Source organism: Muntiacus reevesi, chromosome 9 (genome assembly GCF_963930625.1).
Source record: "Muntiacus reevesi chromosome 9, mMunRee1.1, whole genome shotgun sequence".
In the NCBI taxonomy this organism is placed as follows: Eukaryota; Metazoa; Chordata; class Mammalia; order Artiodactyla; family Cervidae; genus Muntiacus; species Muntiacus reevesi.
The window spans coordinates 40,302,322-40,319,429 of NC_089257.1; the positions used below are offsets into that span (position 1 = coordinate 40,302,322).

The 17,108-nt window shown below is 43.5% G+C and overlaps 1 protein-coding gene, 1 non-coding gene and 1 pseudogene across 2 annotated transcripts; 1 reads left to right on the plus strand and 2 right to left on the minus strand.

Annotated features, from left to right (window-relative positions):
• Positions 1–2,977: 2,977 nt before the first annotated feature.
• On the minus strand, positions 2,978–3,050 carry TRNAG-UCC (transfer RNA glycine (anticodon UCC)). Its single transcript has one exon. It is a non-coding gene; the product is annotated as a tRNA-Gly (tRNA).
• A 7,780-nt stretch (positions 3,051–10,830) lies between these two features.
• Positions 10,831–11,415, plus strand: LOC136175022 (RNA polymerase II subunit A C-terminal domain phosphatase SSU72 like protein 3-like). Its single transcript, XM_065945319.1, has one exon. The coding sequence runs from the start codon at positions 10,831–10,833 to the stop codon at positions 11,413–11,415; it is 585 nt and encodes a 194-aa protein (XP_065801391.1).
• A 4,003-nt stretch (positions 11,416–15,418) lies between these two features.
• LOC136175766 (olfactory receptor 52B4-like) lies at positions 15,419–16,473 on the minus strand (annotated as a pseudogene).
• Positions 16,474–17,108: the final 635 nt, after the last annotated feature.

Genomic DNA, 17,108 nt, shown 5'->3' on the forward strand with positions numbered 1-17,108 from the left:
TGTTTGTAGTGATGCTTCCTAAGGCCCACTTGACTTCCCATTCCAGGATGTCTGGCTCTAGGTGAGTGATCACACCATTGTGATTATCTGGATTGTGAAGATCTTTTTTGTATAGTTCTTCTGTGTATTCTTGCCATCTCTCCTTAATATCTTCTGCCTCTGTTAGGTCCATACCATTTCTGTCCTTTATTGTGCCTATCTTTGCATGAAATATTCCCTTGGTATCTCTAATTTTCTTGAAGAGGTCTGTAGTCTTTCCCATTCTATTGTTTTCCTCTATTTCTTTGCACTGATCACTGAGGGAGGTTTTCTTATCTCTCCTTGCTATACTTTGGAACTCTGCATTCAAATAGGTATATCTTTCCTTTTCTTCTTTGCCTTTTCACTTCTCAGAAGCTCAGAAGCCCCTCAAAGAGGAAGTGATGCTCTGAGATTGAGGGTGCATGGGGTGTGCAGGCTTCCTGACAGATTTGTTCTGACTCTGCCTTTGGGCCCTGGGCCAGAGCTTTGTTGGGAGCCCGTGTCCTGAGGGTCTTGATGGGGCACACGTGTGGCTATCTAGTTAGGGGTGTCCATGCGGCCTCTTCTTCCGGGGAAGGCATCCGAGGAGTGAGAAGAATCTAGCTGCTGTGGTGCCCACTGGGCAGATCTGAAACTGACAGGGAAGTTCTCTTACAAGAGCAGCAGCTTGGCGGTTGATCTGTAGGTGCCATGAGAAAGCACAGTCAGGTTGGTCTCTTGGTTCTTAGGCCTCATGGGATGTTTGGGGTTGGGAGTGGGCTGGGAAGCTGCCCGATGAGGAGCACTCACTAGACACAGAGGTGAAGGTGGAGCTGGGATGGGCTAACTGATCCGCCAGTTGGTTCTGCACCACCTCCTGAGTGCCAAAATTTGGGGAAATGTTGTTTCCCCAAACTAAGGAGGCAAACTGAAGTTTCCAAGAGTTTGTGAACTAGCTAATCCTTCTTGTGTGGTTGTAGCAGGCTGCCGCCAAGGCCCTTTCAACCAGACTCTGTGATGATTCAGTGATGGCTTGGGCTCCCTGACTTGGCCTGCCCGTCTTTCAGTGGATCTGCCTGGCCCCAGGGCTTAGGGGGCTTTGTGGTATGGGGTTTATTCCTCTGGTGTGCCCTGTGGATTCAGGCCATCCTCTGCCAGGCCTCCCACAGTGGGACTCAGTTCCATCAGGGCTGCCCTAGTGGCTCCGAAGGTAAAGAGTCTGTCTGCAATGCAGGAGACCTGGGTTCAATTCTTCGGCTGGGAAGAACCCCTGCAGAAGGGAATGGCTACACAGTCCAGTATTCTTGCCTGGAGGATCCCATGGACAGAGGAGCCTGGTGGGCTACAGTCCACGGGGTCACAAAGAGTTGGACACGATAGAGTGATCAACACTAACACCTCCACCAGGCCTCCCACGATGGGACTGGTTCCAGAAGATCAATTTGTGGACTCCACCCCTGCTCCGCCGCTGCATTAGGACCTGAGAAGAACATCTCTTGGACTAACTATTGCTGTTTTCCACCCAGAAGAAGAGAGTGGTGTCCTTGTGGCCTGAGGTAGCTGCTGAGAGGCCAGTGGGTGTGGCCCAGGCAGGTGCTGCTGTCCAGGCTGAGAGGATGATGCCAAGGTCCAGAGGACCCTTATGAAGGTGGTGGGGGGCAGTTTGGGGGCGACAACTGAGGGAGGGAGCTGGGACCCTCAGGTTGCAACTGTTCACTGGGAGAGGCTTCCTTTCCCTGGGGGTGCTCTCCTTGGGCAGAACTCAGGCCCCAGCCCTCAATGAGGTCACCCTGAAAAGTCACAGTCCAGGTGCAATCCTGAAGCCACTGCAGGCAACCCTCAGCTCCTCTCATCTCTACTTCTCCCTCTCCCACCCGTGTAGGGGTGTGTGTGTGTGTGCATGTGTGTGTGTGTGCTCAGGTTTGGGGTGGGTCCCTATCCCATTGCTATGGGAGCCACGAGGCAGTTTGGTTCACTCTGGTTTATACTGAAATCCAAAACCTCTGGCACATGGTTAGATCTTTAAGACTTGTTTGGTGGGTCAGCGAGATGACAGGGAGGTTTGGGACCCACTTGGGATGAGGCCACCCTGCAGTGGTCCCGGCACAGTGGAATCTTGGCTGATTCTGGCTCTAAGTTCTCACTTACAGGAAGGTGAAACCTGGGGAAAGCTGATGATTCCTCTGATACCAGCCATGTGCCTTATTGACGCTGCGAGTGTGTTTGTGTGTGTTAGGCGCTCAGTTGTGTCTGACTTTTGTGATCTCATGGACTGTAGACCACTAGGCTCCTCTATTCATGGGATTCTCCAGGCAAGAATACTGGAGTGGGTAGCCATTCCCTTCTCCAGTGGATCTTTCCAACCCAGAGATCGAACCCGGGTCTCCCACGTTGCCGGCAGACTCTTTACCATCTGGGCCACCAGGGAAGCCCATTGGAGATGCAAAGAGGAACGTAATTAAAACTCTCTGCCTTCCACAGTCCTGAAGTCTGTGCATTGCCCTGGCCCGTGTTCCTAAACAGAGGAGAAAAAGTCCCGTCCCAGGTCCATGATTCAGGGGACTCCTAGAGGTGTGTGAGTTTGTGAGGAGGAGATTTGAGGCTTATACAAACATCTGGACGAGCTGTGGTCCCCCTTTGTCACCCTTCCCCCAACATCTAGGCAGGCACTGCAGAGCTGAGCGGGCTGGTGGTGCTGGCCAGTGGTCCGCGTCTGTGCTGTGAGCGTGGGGCAGTTGTTACAGAAGGAGATGGATGTGATCAGCTGCCCCAGAGTTGAGGGTCCTTCTGGTTTACCCGAGTCCTCTGGTGGTTAAAAACCCTCCCTTCTGTGTGTTTTGCTTCCTGAGATCATCCTCTTCTTTTTCCTTAAGTATTGTATTTATTATTATTATTTGGTCATGCTGGGTCTTAGCTGAAGCACTCAGGATCTTTGTGGCCATGTGCAGGATCTTTAGTTGTGGCATGCGGGATCCGGTTCCCTGACTGGGAATAGAACCCAGGCACCCTGCATTGGAAGTGCGGAGTCTTAACCACTGGACCACCAAGGAAGTCCATATCCTCTGATTTTTCCTTCTGGTGTTGATACCCCCAGTCTGAATCCAGGGCTGGTCCCACCACTGCCAGCCTGGGGACAGAGAAGGTAGGTCCTCCCCTCCCATTTGCTCCATGGGTATTCCTTTGTTTCTCAACAGTGGGAAAGTGAGATGGAGGAGGACTGTTGTCTTTGAAATGTCACAGTTAATTACATATGATCTGTGCCCCTTCTAAGCAGTTTCTGGAAAGCATCTTCCCCTCCATCTGCCCAGTTCTTAGCCCTGAGTTTGACAGCTCCTCTAGGCGGACCCCTGTGTCCTTGGGTCGTGTCCCCATCCTTCTCTGAGCACTTCCCTACTTTAAGGCGTAGCAAGCGATTCCAGGGTCATCTTGTACTTTCTCTGCCCAAGCTCTGTAAAAAGGTATTTTTCTAAGAAATGATGTTGCTTGTTAGTAGAAAATGAATGACTGCCATATGACCCAGCAATACCAATTCTGGGCATCCACACCGAGGAAACCAGATCTGAAAGAGACACGTGCACCCCAATGTTCATTGCAGCACTGTTTATAATAGCCAGGACATGGAAGCAACCTAGATGCCCATCAGCAAACAAATGGATAAGGAAGCTGTGGTACATATACACCATGGAATATTACACAGCCATTAAAAAGAATTCATTTGAATCAGTTCTAATGAGATGGATGAAACTGGAGCCCATTATACAGAGTGAAGTAAGCCAGAAAGATAAAGAACATTACAGTATACTAACACATATATATGGAATTTAGAAAGATGGTAACAATAACCCTATATGCAAAACAGAAAAAGAGACACAGAAGTACAGAACAGACTTTTGAACTCTGTGAGAGAAGGTGAGGGTGGGATGTTTCAAAAGAACAGCATGTATATTATCTATGGTGAAACAGATTACCAGCCCAGGTGGGATGCATGAGTCAAGTGCTCGGGCCTGGTGCACTGGGAAGACCCAGAGGAATCGGGGGGAGAGGGAGGTGGGATGGGGGATCGGGATGGGGAATACGTGTAACTCTATGGCTGATTCATATCAATGTATGATAAAACCTACTGGAAAAAAAAAAGAAAAAAATAAAATGCTAAAAGAAAAAAAAAAAAAAGAAAATGAATGTTTGCATATGTGTATATGTGGCCTATTAATATATATAAGCTCTATATGTCCTGGAGAAGGAAATGGCAACCCACACCAGTACTCTTGCCTGGAGAATCCCATGGATGGAGGAGCCTGGTGGGCTACAGTCCACGGGTCGCAAAGAGTCGGACACGAGCGACTTCACTTTCACTTTTCACTTTCAATCTTCCACTGTATATATGTCCCACATCTTCTTTATCCAGTCCTCTGTTCATGGACATTTAGGTTGCTTCCATGTCTTGACTATTGTAAACAGTACTGCAATAAACACTGGGGTGCATGTATCCTTTCAGATTATGGTTTTCTCTGGATATATGCACAGTAGTGGGATGGCTGGATCATGTGGTAGCTCTATTTTTAGTTTCTTTAGGAATCTCCATGCTATTCTCCATAGTGGCTATACCAATTTACATTCCTACCAACCATGTAGGAGGGTTCCCTTTCCTCCACACTCCTTCCAGCATTTACTGTTTGTAAACTTTTTGAGGATGGTCATTCTGACTGATATAAGGTGATACCTCATTGTAGTTTTGACTTGCATTTCTCTAATAATCAGCAATATTGAGCATGTTTTCTTGTGCTTTGGGGTCATCTGTATGTCTTCTTTGGAGAAATGTTCATTTAGATCTTTTGCCTATTTTTTTATTTTTTATTTTTCATGTTGAGCTGTATGAGCTGTTTTTATGTTTTGAAGGTTAATCCCTTGTGGGTAACTTCATTTGCAAATATTTTCTCCCATTGTGTGTGTTGTCTTTTTATTTTATCTATGGTTTTCTTTGCCATGAAGAAGGTTTTGAGCTTAGTTAAGGTAAGGTAAAGTCGCTCAGTCGTGTCCGACTGTTTGCAACCCCATGAACTGTAGCCTACCAGGCTCCTCTGTCCATGGGGTTTTCCAGGCAAGAGTACTGGAGTGGGTTGCCATTTCCTTCTCCAGGGGGTCTTCCCGACCCAGGGATCGAACCTAGGTCTCCAGCCTTGCAGACAGATGCTTTACCGTTTTAGCCACCAGGGAAACCCTTTGAGCTTAGGTAGGTCCCATTTATTGATTTTTGCTTTCATTTTCATACTCTAGGAGATGGTTTCAAAAAGATATTGTATGTCAAAGAGTCTTCTTCCTATGTTAATCCCTGGGATAAGTTCTACTTGATCATGGTGTGTGATCCTATTAATGTTTTGCTGGATTGATTGATTTGATAGTATTTTGTTGAGAATTTTTGCATTTATGTTCATCAGTGATATTGGCCTGTAATTTTCTTTGCTTTTGTGATATCTTTGTCTGGTTTTGGTTCAGGGTGATGGTGGCCTCGTAGACTGAGTTTGGAAATGTTTCTTCCTCTGCAATTTTTTGGAATAGTTTAAGAAGAATAGGTACAAGCTCTTATTTAAATGTTTGATAGAATTTGCCTGTGAATCCTTCTGGTCCTGGACTTCTGTTTGCTGGGAATTTTTAAATTGCAGACTCAGTTGTAGTACTTATAATCGGTCTGTTCACATATTCTATTTCTTCCTGTTTCAGTCTTGGGAGATTGTACCTTTTTAAGAATGTGTCCATTTCTTCTAGGTTGTCCATTTTATTGGCATATACTGGTTTGTAGCAGTCTCTTATGGTTCTTTGTATTTCTGTGATGTCAGTTGTTACTTCCTCATTTTTATTTTCCACTTTTATTGACTTGAACCCTCTCCCTGTTTTTTTCTTGATGGATCTGGCTAAAGATTTATCAGTTTTATTTATTTTCTCAAAGAACCATCTTTAAGTTTATTGATTTTTTCTATTGTTTCTTTTAAATTTCTATTTCATGTATTTTGCATCTGATCTTTATGATTTCTTTCCTTCTGATAACTGTAGGTTTTAGTTATTATTATTCTCTACTTGAATTAGATGTATTATTAGAATATTTGTTTGAGGTTTTTCCATAGCCATTTTAAATAGAAATAGAAAAATAACCCTAAAATTCATATGAAACCTGAAAAGACCCTGAATAGCCAAACAATACTGAGTGAGAAGAACACAACTGGAGACATAACACTTCCTGATTTCAAAATAAATAGCAAAGCTACAGTATGGCACTGGCAGGTACTCATCTTTAGCAAGGGTGCCAAGAACACACAATGGGGAAGTGATAGTCTCTCTTCAATAGTTTTGGGAAGACTGGATAGCAACATCCAAAACAATAAAATTGGACCCTTATCTTGAGACAACTATTAACTGTGAAAAGTCAAACAACTGCACTATAAAACTCTGTAAGAAATTCAAAGAATTCACATGAGCAAATGTAGCTTTAAAAAATTTCAATTCACTGATGTCCCAAAGTACTTGAGGCATAAACCGCAGCCTGCGTTCTTGAAGTTATTTGGACATAAACTATTCGTCCACAGCAATATTAATATTGCACTGACTTCATATAAAAAAGTGTCTGGAGAATATGGATTTTTTTTGTAGGGGTAATTACAGAAAGACATAAGAACTCTGAGGGCAATATACTTTTTCCAGAATAGACTTTAAAAAATGGGGGGGGGGGGAGTAATAATAAAGACACTTATTACATTCAAAATTTACTGGCTATAGGAAAAAACAGCTTCAAAAAAATTGACTTTCGGACTCTGTGGGAGAAGGCGAGGGTTTGATGTTTCGAGAGAACAGCATGTATATTATCTAAAGTGAAACAGATCACCAGCCCAGGTGGGATGCATGAGACAAGTGCTCGGGCCTGGTGCACTGGGAAGACCCAGAGGAATCGGGGGGAGAGGGAGGTGGGAGGGGGGATCGGGATGGGGAATACATGTAAATCCATGGCTGATTCATGTCAATGTATGACAAAATCCACTGCAATGCTGTGAAGTAATTAGCCTCCAACTAATAAAAATAAATGAAAAAAAAATTGAAGTCTGGTTGATTTACAATATTGTGTAAGTTTTCAGGTGTACAGCAAAGTGAGGCAGTTGTATACATACATATACATGTTTACAGATCATTTTCTGTTTTGAGTTATTTCAAGTTATTGAATATAGTTCCCTGTGCCATATAATAAATTTTTGTTGCTTATCTAAGTTCTGTATAGTAGTCTGTATCTGTTAATCCCATACTCTTAATTTATTCTCCACAACCCACCCCCCACCCTTTTCCCTTTGGGAAACATAGATTCAGGTAGAGGAAACCCAAGCCTCCTCATGCCCAAAGATGTTATTTTCTCAGGTGGCCACTTATCATTCAGATCTGAGGGACCATAAACAGTAACATACAGTGGCTACTGTTCCTCATTCTTTTACTCCAAGACTGTCTTCCAGCCAGATCTGGGCTTATTTCTGAGGTTAAAATCTGAACTATGGGCTAGAACCCACTTTAGTGTCTCAAGGATCTTTTCAGGGATTAGAGTTTTTGGAACTAAGGAAGCTGAGGAGAAAGCTGACAGAAAAAAATAATTCTGAATACTTGTGGTCAATTTAGACTAATTCCCTGTACAAAATGACCGTGTTTAATGTGGAAGGTAAAATTAGAAAAAAAAATTATATATTGGTATGCTGGTGCATCCATTGGTATATCTATGTTGTTTCAGAAATTCTTCATTTGGGGCCTCAAACAAGTAGGGAAACATTTTAATTGCATGAAAACATTAATTTTCTTGTATTTCTACTCACTGTGGTATTCCAACTCTATACTGGGTGACATCCTAACATGAGAGTTTCTCTTTCAACTGACTGTCCTTCAACTGAGAAGGTTGAACAAGAAATTACTGTTAAAGTTGAAAACCTGGGCTTTCAAAGCTTTGAAGTAGATTTTTCAGAGCTCCAAAGGTAAATATATATCATGAATTCCTGTGTATTTTCTCAAAGTTCAGTTCAGTTCAGTTGCTCAGTCACATCTGACTGTTTGTGATCCCATGAACCGCAGCACGCCAGGCTTCCCTGCCCATCACCAACTCCCGGAGTCCACTCAAACCCATGTCCATTGAGTCGGTGATGCCACCCAACCATCTCATCCTCTGTAGTCCCCTTCACCTCCTGCCCTCAATCTTTCCCAGCATCAGGGTCTTTTCAAATGAGTCAGCTCTTCGCTTCAGGTGGTCAAAGTATTGGAGTTTCAGCTTCAGCATCAGTCCTTCCAATGAATATTCAGGACTGATCTCCTTTAGGATGGACTGGTTGGCTCTCCTTGCAGTTCAAGGGACTCTCAAGAGTCTTCTCCAACACTACAGGTCAAAAGCATCAATTCTCTGTACTCAGCTTTCTTTATAGTTCAACTATCTTATCCACACATGAATATTGAAAAAAACCATAGCTTTGAGTAGACGAATCTTTCTTGGCAAAGTAATGACTCTGCTTTTTGATATGCTATCTAGGTTGGTCATACTTTCCTTCCAAGGAGTAAGTGTCTTTTAATTTCATGGCTGCAGTCAACATCTGCAGTGATTCTGGAGCCCAAGAAAATAAAGGCTCTCACTGTTTTCATTGTTTCCCCATCTATTTGCCATGGAGTGATGCGACTGGATGCCATGATGATGGTTTTTTGAATGCTGAATCGTAAGCCAGCTTTTTCACTCTCCTCTTTCACCTTCATCAAGAGGCTCTTTAATTCCTCTTTGCTTTCTGCCATAATGGTGGTGTCATCAGCATATCTGAGGGTATCGATATTTCCCCAGGCAACCTTGATTCCAGCTTGTGTTTTATCCGCTTTGGCATTTCTCATGACGTACTCTTCATAGAAGCTAAATAAGCAGGGTGACACTTGACAGCCTTGACATACCCCTTTCGCTATTCGGAACTAGTTCCATGTCTGGCTCTAACTGTTGCTTCTTGACCTGCATACAGGTTTCTCAGGAGACAGTAGGTGGTGTGGTATTCCCATCACTTTAGGAATTTTCCACAGTTTGCTGTGATCCACACAGTCAAAGGCTTTACTGTAGTTAATGTGGAAGAAGTAGATGTTTCGATACTTAATGATTAAACTATTATTATTTAGTTTTGCTAGATGGACTGTTTTCCTTTATTTCTGCATTCTCTTGCTTCACTGATTAAGCTTCTTCTTTAGCTACTTTTTTTTTCACAGACAAAGGCAGACAGAGGACATAATGTGAAAGACCACAAGGTCCTGTTCTGTTTCACTTTGAGCCCAAGATCTTGCTATACAAGGTTTGTTAGACCCTTTTAGGTTTGGGTCACTACTCTAACAAAATTTCATGCTGTGTGTAGCTTCTGACTACCTCTTCATCTATGCCTGGAATTCCTTTGACAATATATTTCTCTTTTGATGTCCTGCTTCCCTTGTATTCTTGATGCCCTGCTTGAACAAATTCTCCCGGCTTCCAAGTTCCAATCGAGGCTCAGAAACCCCTGCTTTGAGTCAGTTGTTCTCAAATGTTGGTGTACATTGCAATCGTCTGAAGGGCTTTCACTGGATCTCTGGGCTCCACTCCCAGATTGTCCAATTTAGTGGCCTGGGATCTACAGTTACCTTTCCCCACATTCTGGGTCAATGTTAATGTCCAGGCTTTGGGATTCATACCTGGAGAAGATCAAGTGTGTTCACTGAGGTAGGACTCCTTCAATGTGACAATCACTACAATTGACAGAGGCACAGAGACATAAAATCTGTGAGTTTCTAAATGGATGCTTCTCCTGAAGCATTTTGAAGGGACAAGACTGTGTCTCCTTGCTGTTTGATGTATGGTTCATAATTTTTAGGTCTATATCCTTGGTATGTCAGCTCTGCAAATAGACAAAAGAAATGGAATTTAAAATGACTATATTTCAGTATAGAGTGTTCAGACAGAGCTGTACTTGAAAACATGGGAAAACCATGGTAGTGCCTTGAGTCCCTGGAGAAGCATCATGAATTCAAGAAAATCAAATGCAGGATATGTGTGTTCTTGAATCTCCTGCCACACTAACAGGAGGGACGTTTTCCAAACAGTTGCTTTGTACACTGGTGAATCTTGTTACTATTTATGGCCAAAGTTATGTCCTTCCCCTGTAATTTAACAATACAACAGTTCTAGATTATCAACTGAGGGAAATAAATATGAAAAAAACTACTACAATTATATATATATAATGAATTAACTGTATAAATTTGAAAACTTCAAACATACTTTCCACATGCTTGTTCTCAGGTCACTAGAGAGAATGATGACAAAATTAAAATAGTCTGGAAAAGTCTGATATGCTTAGTAGCCCCTTGCAAATGTCACCCAGAGGACGAAGTGGAGACTAAAAACCACTCCAACCTGGGAGCCAGACCAGGGTGTAGAGCAGACATTCAGGTGATTGAATTACAAAACTTAGCCTCATATACACAGGCACATACAGGGTTAACTGTACCTGGCAAAGGACTCCGGGGTGGCAAGGGAGCCGGATGGGCACCACTTGGCCGTCAAATTGGGTGATTGGATCACTGGAGTGTTCTGGTCACCCCATTGGGTCCACTATCTAAATCCACTCAAGAGTTAAGCCAATCACCAATCAAGAGGTCTCCGCCCACTTTGGGCCCATGCCTCCATATAAAGGCCTTCTCTCTTCCGTGATTCAAATGCTCATTACAAACTGGACCCAGCCGGTCATCTCCCTGGCCTTCAGAGTCCCGCTCAGACCCTGAAGTCCTCCTGTCCAGCTGGAGTCCCAAGAGGCTGCCGCCATGCCCTCCTCCCCGCTCAGGGTGGCTGTGGTCTGCATGAGCAATGTCAACAGGAGCATGGAAGCCCACCGCATCCTCAGGAAGAACGGGTTCCGTGTCAGGTCTTTTGGAGCCGGATCCCATGTGAGGCTCCCAGGAGGGGCACGCAACCCACCCGTGCTCTATGACTTCTCCACGTCCTATAAGAAGATGCACAGCGACCTCTCCTCGAAAGACCAAAAGCACTACAAAAGGAATGGAATCTTACACATCCTGAAGAGAAATGAGAGAATCAAGCCTGGCCCAGAAAGGTTTCAAGAGTGCCCAGATGCCTTTGACATCATCTTCACCTGTGGGGAGAGAGCCTATAACCGGGTGGTGGCCGACCTCTGTGCCAGGGATCAGGAGACCTGGCAGCTGGTGCCGGTCGTCAACGTGGACATAGACGACACCCTGGAGGCGGCCAGCCTTGGAGCCTCCATCATCTGTGAGCTCTGCCAGGGTCTCCAGCAGGCAGACGACACGCAAAGTTGTCTGGCCGAGCTGCTCCAGGCAGCGGAGGAGAAAACAGGAAGGAGCTTTCTGCACACGGTCTGCTTCTACTGAGGAAGCATCTTGGCTGGTTTCAGCTGCTTTGTCAGTAAGAACTCATGCCTGGACTCTCGGGCTACTGGGTATTTTCTGGGAGAGGTTTTTTCAAAGCCGTTTCTGCTAAAGGCAGTCTCTGTTTGATTTGTTTTCAGGTACGCAAAGACTAGGACATGACTGAGCTACTGAACTGAACTGAACTGGACACCCCACGCAGTGAAACAGGTGGAGGTGGAGAGCATCACAGGGCCCAGGGAACATGGAACACCGGGAGACATGCCAACCCTCCCAACGTGGGGAACGATGGTGTGCAACTGGACCTGGAAGGAAGAACTCAGTGCTCACAGGGTTCTGCACGGAGGTTAACCTCGAGGACTCTCTTTGCTGGATGGACAATCAAGGCTGATCACAGAGCCCAGGACAAGCAATGCATTGAAGGATATTCTGAGAAAAAGGAACAGTGTCTATTTTATTCATCTATATCGATACTAATTTCCTTTGTCCTTTCAGCTTGGTGTATCAATATGACGGGTTGTTTTTTCTGAAGTGGGATGGGAATACCTTGAATGGAAATTATATTGAACTGGAAATATTTCTGCTTTTAGATTGTATATCTTCGACAATTATCTACTTGATTATAAGTTCTGGGTATATCATTGGTGGCTTTTTTGGGCAAAATTCAAGCATGATTTGTTTAGTCAAATAGCATATTTATGAAATAAAATTATAAATCAGTGTAGTCCATGGTCGCATTTATTACTAATATCCAAGCCCTATCTATTGAACTATGTATCTTGTTTAAATAAAACAAATGAAATAAATTGAAATACAACTCTTTAATTTAAGGAAGGGTGTCTTTTCATTTGTGGTAGGGGATGGATCTTACCAACTGGGTGTCTTGATTTCCTGTTTTTCAAAGCCTATCAATCCCATGTAGAAAAACATTCTCTTTTCTTGAGAATTTACTTCTCCTTCAAGCATTCATTGTTTTGTGTTTTGTGCTCCTCTGAAAATGGATCCTCGTTGTTCAGAAATGAATCATTCTTGGTTCTGACCAGCTGTGTCACCAAGTCCTGTGTGACTTACAGGAGAAAATAAAGGAGAGACAGTGGGGATGGTGAAGTTAGCTTACTCACTAGCAGAAAGGAAGTGTGGACTTTGTTATCCGTGTAGGTGGGATGCTGTGCCATGGATCTGGAGGGTTCAATGACTACAGCAAATGCTGAGGCGAGGACTGCACTGAGGAGGAGGGAGGTGGCTCTGCACAGGGGGAGACGTGTGGGAGCAGAGGGAGGTGCTGCAGTTGAAAAGACAAGACTTAAAGAAGACAAGAGAGAGGGATGGTATAGAAGCACTCTCAACTTTCTGTCTTTCCCCACATGTGAGGAGGTGCATCTCTATCTGAAGGGGGCAGTGGTAGGGAGGTGACGGTTTTCTTTCCTGGTAGAATCAGTGGTATTCAAGGTCGATCTCTCATCTGATGGTGGACAGTCACGGTCAGGAATGGAAATGGAGTGGGAGAGTCGGTTGAGATGATCTTTTCCAAGATGGGACCACAAAATTGAAGTAGGGAGACTTAGGAGCCCTTTGAAAGAAAGAGAAATTGTTTGTCCAGGTGAACTTATATGGCCAGAAAATCCACATGCAGAAAAAGCTGTGGTTGAATTCCTGTCTGTAGGGATATGCAGGAAGCAAATATGAGAAAGTGCTACTGGTTCAAAGCGCTGTAGATGCTACACAGGAGCCACCATAGTAATGCCACTTAAAATAGTAGGTGTCCCTGGGAAAATAAAGGGAATGGAACTGGGTGAAATGGATGCTGAAGCATAGTTTGTCTAAGAGCTATTAGAGCTGAAAAAAATAAACAAAAGTTTGGAAGGTGTGTGGTTGAAGGTTGGTGAATATTCTGTTTCAGATTTTGATGTAGTGGCAGAGATCTGGGTGGAAGTATGGAAGCTGCTGTCACAGGGGAGTGTGCAGAAAAAGGCAGTTGGGGAAGAAGTGACAATACCAAATTTTGTTGGTGTTGAATGGGTGATGTCTGCACTTATAGGGTTTGTTAAGTATTTGACCTGTATCTATTGATTTTATATCCAGAATTGACAGGATATGAGCTTCCTCAGAGTGGTAAGTCCAGAAAGAGAGAAGATAACTTTGAGGAGAAGAGATTTTGTCTACAGGATTGATTAAAAAAAAAGAGGTAGTAATCATAAAAAAGATACTGACATCATTCAAAAGAGGACTGACTCTAAAGGAAATCAATCTTCATATAAATGAAAACATATTGAAGATTGTCTCAAGGTGAAAAAAGAGGGACGGTGTCCAATTAAATGGTGCTCAGAATTGGCAGAAAGTGAAGGAAAGCCTGCCCTGTAAGGTCTCCTCTACCAGCACTGCGGACATCAGGGAGGTTTATGGGGTGACACAGCGACACTGCTCTAGCACTAAGAGCTCAGCTGTGGCTGCCATAAAGCTGGCATGCCAATCAAGAGCCGCCTCCACACCCTGAGTCTCACAGATAAACTCAGGGGCACACAAACAGACCAGAAGTAGGGGTTTCCGCCACTGTGTGACTCTAGGGCCATCCTATGAAGAGAAAGGACCATGATGAGATAACTTCCTCCTGTTGTATCATGATTGCAGTCGGGCTCTGAGATCCTTTTCTCTCTCTCTCTCTCCCCCTCTCTCTCCCTCTCTCTCTCTCTCTCTGTTGTTCCTGGTAGGATGAGTTAGGTCTCAGGCAGTGACTGTTAAAAACCATTTTCACATCATATTTAAGAGCTGACTGCCTTTTCAGGTATGCCTGACCTTTTCTCTAATCTGGCTTTTCTCTTCAGAATATTCAACCACCCATCTAGAGGCAGTATTTCTCAGGAACTTCCGAGGTTCAGTCAAGTTTACACATATCCCTTCCCTCTTGAGCCTCCCTCCCACTCCTCCCTGTCCCACTCCTCTAGGTTGTCACAGGGCACCACGCTGAACTCCCTCTGTTATACAGCTGCATCCCACTAGCTATCTAGTTTACAAATGGTGGTGCATACATGTCAATGCTACTCTTTCAATTTGTCCTACCCTCTCCTTCTCCTGGGCTTTCCTGGCTGCTCAATGGTGAAGAATCCACCTGCAATGCAGGAGACACCGGAACCACTACCCATCTTGTTGTGGTTCTTTCTTTCCATCTTTAGTTGTGGAGATGCTGTTCTGCTCGTCTTAGGGTCATTTTCATTGATAGCTGTTCTGTCAGTGGTTGCAGTTTTGGATTGCCCATGGAAGCAGGCGAGCTTAGGGTCTTCCGACTCTGCCCCGTGGCTACACCACCACGTATGTCAGTGTGCTTTTACCTATGCTTGCTCGGGGTGCTCTTACATGTTTGTACTGTATTTGCTCTCATGTTGAATATTTTCTTCCAAACAGTTGGTAATATAAATAAAATGTAAGAATTAGTAAACATTTGCTCTGTTTAATGTTTTAAAAAGATAAAGATTTACTTAACATACACTCATTATTTATGGCAACATTACGTTAACAGTGACTATATATGAATTTTAAGATATATATGAATTTTATAATTGTCTAAAAAGCAAAAATATGATGGCACCTACAACATAGGGGCAAATGGCAGGAAAATGTCTGAATGAGAGGAATAAAAGAGGTGCAGCCATTCAAAGCATAAAATACCCTAGTAAATAAGAGTTTAACAATTACCCAAGAAAGGTCAGTTTCCAGGTCATTACAATCTAACCTCCAGCCTAGGAGTAGGGAGGTGAACTAATCTAGTTATGAATTCCATGTATAAGAAAGTGAACTAAGACCCCACAGGCAGTGATATCTAAGGATTTATTAAAGACTTTGCAAGAAACTTTTACTAACCCATTCCTGATAAACTTGCTCTATGACAACAAGATACAGAGTTATTTGATTAGTGTTTCCACTGTACCCCTCCACATTATGATACAAAAGTTAACCTAAAGCATGATGAGCATTACTGAGGAAAGCACAAGGGTAGTTTCCATTATTGTAGTCATATCTGCTTTGGAAACAGCAAACGAACTACCAAGTCCTGAATCTGCTTGGTCTTAATCCCATAAACCGTGGGATTTAGTGTAGGTGGAATGAGAATATAGACGTTGGATGACAGACTCTAAATATGGAGTGGAATGTGGTATCCAAACCACTGATGAGAACTGAGAAGATCCCAGATCCATAAAGGAGGATGATGACACACGTATGGGAGCCACATGTGCTGAGAGCTTTGTAAGGAGCATCTTGGGAGGAATGTGGAAGACAGCAGGGAGAATAGGCATATATGAAACAAAGATTAGCACAACATCTAAGACCAAGGTTGACATTAGGGCAAAAAAATCAAACCAGACGTTCTGTGTGAAAATCACTCAGTTGTGACCGACTCTTCATGACCCCATGGACTATGCAGTTCATGGAATTCTCCAGACCAGAATACTGGAGTGGGTAGCCATTTCCTTCTCCAGCGTTTCGTTGGATATCATTGCAGGAAATTTTTGCCAGGACAACATGCTTACAAGCAGTGTTTGGGAGGATGCTACTTTTATAAAAGGTCAGTCTTTTCAGAAGAAACTACATGAAAAACTGTACAATAACTTCTTAGGAAGATGGATATACCAATTTTCCCTATCAGTGTATGTGTGAGAACAGTGGTGTATCTCAGAGGGTAGCATATGGCAATGTAGCAGTCAAATGCCATCACCAGCAAGATCCCAGACTCGTAAATGAAAGCGGAAGAGAGGAAGAATACCTGAGAAATGCACCGATCCAGGTAGAGCTCTCCAGCATGGAACCAGAGGATCACCAAGGCCTGAGGTACTATACACGTGGAGAGGACAAGGTCTGCTCCGCACAGCATGCAGAGGAAGAGGACATGGGTTCATGAAGGCTGCGCTTGGTGAGGATAATGAAGATGAGCAGGCTGTTCCCAAGCAAGGCAGTGGCATAGGTAATAACAAAGGGGATGGAAATCTACATGTAGTGGTCTTCAAGGCCAGGGATGCCCAGCAGGCAGAAGACTGTGTGACTAACACCAGTGTGGTTTAAGGTCCTCATACTTCGGAAGTTCTTCCGGAATCTCATGCCTATTCATGGAGACAGAGGAAAATCCAAATTATATCAAACGTTTCTTTCCTATTATCACTTGATTTTGGTTTCTACTTCATCCCACTCCATTCTGATGATGTCAGGAATTTTGGATATATATACAAATAAAGGTAAGTAAGGTATGACTTGCTTTCTGAATGAAGCCTTAATTTCATGAGCAAGATAGACCCATAGAGCATTAGAGAAAATTAAATGAGTATGGTAATGATTAACATCTTGTCCAAAATTAAGCTAACACACAAACAGAATGGAAAGAATAATTTACTCTGTATTTGTGTTGATTTTAAGAATGAGTTATTTATTTATTTATTTATTTTTAGTGAATTCTCCCAAACTTTTATTTATTTATTTTTAAGAATGAGTTATTATTTTTTTTTAAATATTATTTTATTAGTTGGAGGCCAATCACTTTATAACATTTCAGTGGGTTTTGTCATACATTGACATGAATCAGCCATATAGTTACACGTATTCCCCATCCCGATCCCCCCTCCCACCTCCCTCCCCACCCGACTCCTCAGGGTCCTCCCAGTGCACCAGGCAAGAGCACCTGACTCATGCATCCCACCTGGGCTGGTGGTCCG